We start from the raw sequence: 6853 nt of genomic DNA on the forward strand, positions 1-6853 counted from the left end.
TTGAGGCGAGCACTTTTTCAGTCGTGCACGGAGTCTCCTTCCATTCATCTGACGACACACGCGCGCACATCCACGGGCAAACACACCCACATGGTAACCATAGGCTGCAGAGGGCCCACGTGCTGTCTTTCTTTCCTGTACCTGGGCCGTTTTCTTGCCAGTCTCTTGCGGCTGGCCGTTTTCTTGGCAGCCTCTTGCGGCTGGCCGTTTCGTCCAAGAACCTCCTGCTGCTGATGGCGACGTAGCACCATCACGGGTCTACCGAAACCTTCTAGAGAGATTCGCCAAGTCAATTTGTACGATTTCTTGGTGACGCCGATTGAATTTGTATGTTTTTCTTTTCTCAAAAAATAAAAGAGTTTTGATTTCGTTTATATATCAATGTGCATTCCTTCAATTACAAATCTAAAATAAGAATATTTTTTCTCTCTCATGCGTGAGACCTGCCCTGTCTAACAATAATTTGGGCGCTTAAATAGCTACAGCCTACAATGATGGCGATGAAAAGCACGAAAAGAAACCAACAAGCCGTACAAGCATATTGGAGGAGCCGGGTCCATTGATGATGGCAGGGTGTGTCGACACCTAGTCGTCCCCACCACCTGTCCATTTACGCACCACCTCATCCAGCGCCGTCGTGGCGGCGCCGCCCTCGCGGAGGCCCTCCGCCGCCGCCTTCTGCAGCTCCGCCACCTTGGCCCGCACCTCGGCGCCCTTGCCCTCACCCGCCATCACCTCCCTCACCGCCGCGGCGATCTCCTCCCTCCTCTTCGTGTCCGGCACCCGTATCGCGGCGCCGACCCCCTCGCTCAGCACCACGGCGTTCTGCCGCTGCTCGGCGAAGAGGGGCCAGGCGACCATCGGCACACCGTGCGCCAGGCTCTCCAGCACCGAGTTCCACCCGCAGTGCACCAGGAAGCCCCCCGTGGCCTCGTGGGCCAGCACCTTTATCTGCGGGGCCCACGAGGGAACGAGGAGGCCCACCTCCTTGGTCCTCTCCACGAACCCCTGTGGGAGGTAGGGCAGGGGGTCCCTCTTGCTCTCCGCGTCGTAGTAGTTAGCGTTCACCGCGCCCTCGTCGCTCGGGCTCCGCACCACCCACAGGAACCGCTGCCCGCTCAGCTCCAGCCCCAGCGCCAGCTCCCGCATCTGCTCCGCCGGAAGCGAGCCGCCGGAGCCGAAAGAGACGAAGATGACCGACCTGGGCGGCTGCCGGTCCAGCCACTCAAGGCACGCCTCACGCGGCGCGTCAGTGTCGACGTCGGCGGCGTCGGTCTTTATGAGCGGGCCGATGGCGTACACCGGCGGGCGGCCGGGCTCCGGGGCGCGGAGGGCCCGCGCGACGTCCGGCTCGACGGCGTCGAAGGAGTTGACGAGGATGGCCTCGGCGTCGCGGTAGCGCCGGCCGTGGTGCACCATCCAGCGGTAGCAGGGGTCGGACTTGTCCTGGAGCGGCGAGAGGATGTCGGGCCCCGGTATGGGCACGCAGCCGGGCAGCCTGACGGGCTCGGCGAGGTCCCGGAACTCGCCGGGCACGGAGGCGTCCAGCTCCGGGAGGTGGAGGATGAGCGTGAGCACGTGGAGATTCGTGGGAAAAAACAGGCACCGCCTCGCCACGCCGGCGGCCGCCGCGGCGTCGAAGGAGTCGGCCCCGAAGAGGTCGGCGACGAACGCCACGAGCCGCGTCGTGTTCTTCAGTCCTGAGAGGATGGCCGTGAGCGCGGGGACTGCGCGGGCGCACTCCTCGGACATGAGCGTCTCGATGGCGGCGGAGGGAGGCAGGTCGGAGAGGTCGACGGGAGGGAGAGACAGGGAGGTGATGGCCGGCGGGAGGGAGGCGAGGAAAGCCCGCTGCGTGGCGGAGGCGGTGGAGGCGAAGGTGATGAGCGTGGCCGTGGCGCCGTGCCGCGCGGCGAGGCGCTTGGCCAGCTCCGCCAGCGGGATCAGGTGGCCCATCCCGGGCGTCACCAGCATCGCGACGTGCGGGGGGCGGCCAGGCTCCGCCTCCGCCTCGGCCGTGCCGCCGCCGCGGCAGAGCACGCCGCCGTTCGCCTCATCCATCTCTGTTGCTCTGGTGTGGTTGGGGTTGGACTCGTGTGTCGTCGGTGACGATTTGGTTGGACTCGTGTGTCGATCTGGGGATGTGGGCGTGGGCGTGGTATATAGATAGAGCGGAGGAGGTCCGTGTCGTCGTATCTGTTCTCCGTTGGTGGTGGGGATGCGACATGAGTGGAGAGAATCGGCGGCAATAATGGAGTTATCATGGTGAGGTCATCAGGGTGTCATGATCACGTACTACGTGCAGAATACTCAAGAAAGAAAGAAGAAGAAAGACGACGAACGAACAATCATCTTGTAGGCGGCAGCTTCGATTCTTCCAGAGCCTACGGACTGCGGGTCTAGACTATCTAGACGAGTAATCCATGCATGCAAATCGTGTGCTCTTTTTTTAAATTTTAGAACCATGCAGCGGTAGGTGGCAAAATTGGTGTGCTCTCGTGTCTTGGGTCCTATGAATCTACGGAGTTCATATGAAAGCTCTTTCACTTCAGTTAAATATATATATCTTGTTTCTTGTCTGAAGATGATATATAGCACACCAGCCCCTAGGGTAGTAAGATTGTGAGGTTTGATGGGTACACACCAGCCCCTACGATAACAAGGTTTGATCCATGGTTGGCTCCTGAATAGTGCTTTTTTGACCACTGCTTTTTTTTTTTTGAGGATCAGAGACCACTGCTTTTTCAAGCTCCGTGTGATGGGTACCGTTATTGTTTTCTTCCGGTGCAGCAATCTTGGCGCTCCTGTGGTAGCTCCGAATCATGGATTCAGACAAGGCCCCAACCCTGCCATGGCAAACTATATTTGCGTGTGCGTCGAGGCAGGGTCTAAGCCCACAATTCTCCCCCTCAACCCCCGCGGGAGGACCTTGACGACAATAAAGCCCACCTCGTCACGCAACTCCTCAAAACGATGAACACCAAGCGGCTTTGTCAGGATGTTTGCCCTATGACCGTTGATTCCGATGAACTCCACGGCCATCATGCCCTTCTCGGATGAAGTGATAGCGCAAGTCGAGTTGCGGTCATGGAGCACTGGATTTTTGCAGAGCGAGATGGCGGATTTGTTTGTCGATGACGAACGCCGTTGGGGCGGCGGTTTGATTCAACGGATCATCAAGAAATCGAGCTACCTAGATCCCCTCCCATTTTTTTTTGGAACTTCGATCATTTTATTGGATCATAGCACTGTTACATCGTCCACCAAACCTTTTACAATGAAAGCCGGCGGTTCCTCAGCCCACAGCGATGGAGAAGGCCTCGCCAACCTAGCTAAATCATGAGATACATAATTTGCCTCTCTAGGGCAGTGGACAAAAGTGACCGAAGTGTATCCTATGATGAGGACCAAACAATCCGAATAGATCGCCGCTGCACTTGAAGCCGTGAAGCCTCCATTATTCATACTCCACCACAAGCTCGCTTATCCCCAGTAGTTGGAGCCCCCGCCGGTTGATGTGCTCAAGTTTAATGTGGATGGAGCCCACGTTCCGAGCGCGCAGACAGGTGCTTGGGGGGTGGTAGTCCGTGACAGCGACCGAGAGGTGGTGGCGGCTCGTGCTGGGCGGACTGACCGTGTACCGGACGCGTTTGGTGCCGAACTGCTGGCGGTGGAAAAGGCACTGGATGTGGCTGCTGAGCTCGGCGCTGTGCACCTCATTGTCGAGACCGACGCCCTCCTGGTGGAACAAGCGCTAAATAAACGAGGACCGGACTTCTCCAGGCAGGCTCAAATGATTGACGACCTGAAGCTCCAAATGAACCTCTGGTTTGCATCTTGTGATGTAATTCATTGCCGCAGGGAAGCCAACATGCCGGCTCATCATCTTGCTAAGTTTGGTTTATCTCTCCACAACGGAGGAATTCTTGTTTCAGATGTGGATCGATGTTCCACCTCTTGTAGCTGACGCTGTAATGGCCGATTTAGGCCCAACTGTTGCGTAATAAAGCTATATGCTTGCTCTCAAAAAAAAGAAAAAACTGGGTAAAGGGGAGTTAGTCGTTGTATGTTTTGCCCTCGCCTCCAACTCCCACTTTTATTCGCTCGACCCCCTCCCTCTTTTAATCGGGAATTGACACTTACCAAAACACGCATAGTCATAGTACATAGCAAATCTTTTTTTATGCAATGTACATAGCAAATCTACCCAATCAATTGCCAAAATAACACCCACTGCCGTACCATTCACAACACATCCTTACCTACCAAATCAATTAGTTGCCAAAATATTAGCTAATCAATTCACATAAAGTCATTATGCACGTGTTGCTATACCAAATCTACCATACAACACACGGGTCATTAGTGTAGTATACTGTGGTTCCCCTCTCCGTGCGACAGTTAGACACAGGCGAAACCAGGGGTTTTCGTTTCCCTCCCTCGTCGAGCGCCAGCGATCCCCTTTCCGTCCGTCTGCCGCTCTGACGGCGTGAGGGTTGGGGAACCCCGCTCCTCCGTTCCAGCTGTAGATAGGTGTTGGGGTTGGTGTGTCAGCGGCGCGTCGTGATGGCGGGGACGACGTCGAGTGGAATAAATCTGGCAACTTCGCCCCCATCCCGGTATGGTCGTCTACGACGATGTCAGCGAGCTGTGGAGGATAGGTGTGTGTGGCACGGTCGCTAGCGTTCCCCGATCTCATTCCTCTTCCTGGCGTCGTCCTTTGTGGCGGTGGCACGGTCACTAGCTAGCGTGCAAGAAGGAAGAAGAAAGGCAAACGAACAATCATCTTGTAGTTGTAGGCGGCAGCTTCGATTCTTCTAGAGCCTACGAACTGCAGATCCATGCATGTATTTTTTTGATCCATGAATTGGTGTGCTCTCGTTTCTTGTGTCCTATGAATCTACAAAAATCATATAAAAGTTCTTTGAGTTCAGTTAAATATATTGTCTGAAGATGATGGCACACCAAATTCACCCTGGGACAGTAAGATTGGGAGGTTTGATGGGTACACACCACCCCTACGATCGATGGTTGGCTCCTGAATAGGTAGGTGTCAGGCTACTGCTTTTCTGGCTCCGTGTGATGGGTACAGTTGTTGTTTTCTTCTGACGCAGCTATCTTGGCGCTCGCGTGGTAGCTCCTTGGCGACTCGAGGGGAGAAACCCTAACCGGCCGCCCCTCCCTCCACCTTTCCCCCTTCCCTCGCCGCCGCCTGAGGGGCTCGCGGGCAAAGCTCGGCTGGCTCTCGCATCTGTGGTGCATAGGCCACGTCCTCATAGACAACTTGATTCAACATATCGCCGAGAAATCAAGCTAGCCGGATCCTCTCCCCCTTTTAATCGGTAACTGACACTTAGCAAAACATGCATACCCATATATACCAAATCTACGAAATCAATTGCCAAAATAACACACACAACCGTACATAACACATCCATACTTACCAAATCTACCAAATCGAGTTTCCAAAAATATTTGGTAATCAATTCTTGGAAAATCCTTATGCACGTGTTACTATACCAAATCAACTATACGACATACGGGTTACTACCAAATCAATTCGCGGAACTCTACCAAATCTACCATCGAACGCACTGTAACTAAATCTACCATACAATGCACATGTTCCTATACTCACGGTTGGCAATATAAACGCGTGATTGATAATTATGTTTTATTCTAGGTTGCCTGTTCTACGTACTAGTAAAATGAAGAAAACTGGGTTATTATTTTGAGAGCCCGTACACGTTTATTTTGTCAAATCTCTACTATTAAAGAGGAGTTAGTAGTCGTACATTCGCCCTCACCCCTCCCCATGCCCCTAACTCCCCCTTTTATTTGCTCAACCCACCCCCTCTTTTAATCGGCAATTGACACTTACCAAAACACGCATAGTCATAGTACATAGGAAATCGACCAAAATCAATTGCCAAAATAACACCCACTGCTCTACATAGAACATCCATACCTACCAAATCAATTAGTTGCCAAAATATTAGATAATCAATTCATGAAAAGTTTTTATGCACATGTTACTATACCAAATCTACCATACACGACACACGGGTTATTAACAAATCAATAAACGGAAATATCTACCAAAATAATAAAACGGGATGAAAGCCCAAAAGTGTCCTTCTCAGCTCGAGCTCATATGAGCTTGAGTGAATAGTAAAATTAAAAAGAAAATATTCTTTCTTTCAAAACTCATTTTTTGTAGCAAATATTGAAAATGTTTTGATTACTCGTAAAGTTTCACCATCGGGGACTCGGCAACTTGATGAAACGAGCTACGCTCGACGCGATCCGGATCTTGGGGGAGCCAATGCCCACGCGGCCATAGCGGGGTGCCTACTAAGCTGGTCCCCATCTCTAGAGCCGCTCTAGAGCGCTAGCAGACGTCGCGCGCCGGAAACCCCAAAAAATCGACTATCGTCGCGTGTGTCTCAAAACGGAGCCTAGGGTCTAAAAACGGTGTGGGCACGAACAAATTTCGACGGCTGTCCCGGACTTGTCAAAACCTAGGGTAAACTACGGGAAAGCGCACAAAAACAGCTTAGCGGCGACGGCATATTCTTAAGAGGGTACGTATCACCCCGCTTCCATGTATGGCGGCAGTAAGTATGTGCCACCCGAGAGTCTCCCGCCCAATTTTGCCTCGCAACCGCATTCCGTACGAGCGCAAACTTTCCCGCCAAAAATTTCATTTTTACCGCCCTAACTTAGTCTTCGCTCGCGGCTTCCATTATTTTATTTTATTTTCAATCCATCTCTCTCTCTCTCCCTCCCTCTCCTTGTCATGTTTGTTATTGTTTTGTTTTAGGAACGCCATGCAATGATGAGCAACGCGCCC

At 53.0% G+C, this 6853-nt stretch overlaps 1 protein-coding gene across 1 annotated transcript; it reads right to left on the reverse strand.

Moving 5' to 3' along the window:
- Positions 1–343: 343 nt before the first annotated feature.
- LOC123076755 (UDP-glycosyltransferase 72B3) lies at positions 344–2157 on the reverse strand. The gene has a single exon (XM_044498869.1). The coding sequence runs from the start codon at positions 2059–2061 to the stop codon at positions 586–588; it is 1476 nt and encodes a 491-aa protein (XP_044354804.1). The 5' UTR covers positions 2062–2157; the 3' UTR covers positions 344–585.
- Positions 2158–6853: the final 4696 nt, after the last annotated feature.

Source organism: Triticum aestivum, chromosome 3D (genome assembly GCF_018294505.1).
Source record: "Triticum aestivum cultivar Chinese Spring chromosome 3D, IWGSC CS RefSeq v2.1, whole genome shotgun sequence".
NCBI classification, from domain to species: domain Eukaryota; kingdom Viridiplantae; phylum Streptophyta; class Magnoliopsida; order Poales; family Poaceae; genus Triticum; species Triticum aestivum.

Excerpts from the sequence above, each read along its gene's own strand:
- LOC123076755 (XM_044498869.1), bottom strand. The coding sequence starts at position 2,061 with ATGGATGAGGCGAACGGCGGCGTGCTCTGCCGCGGCGGCGGCACGGCC.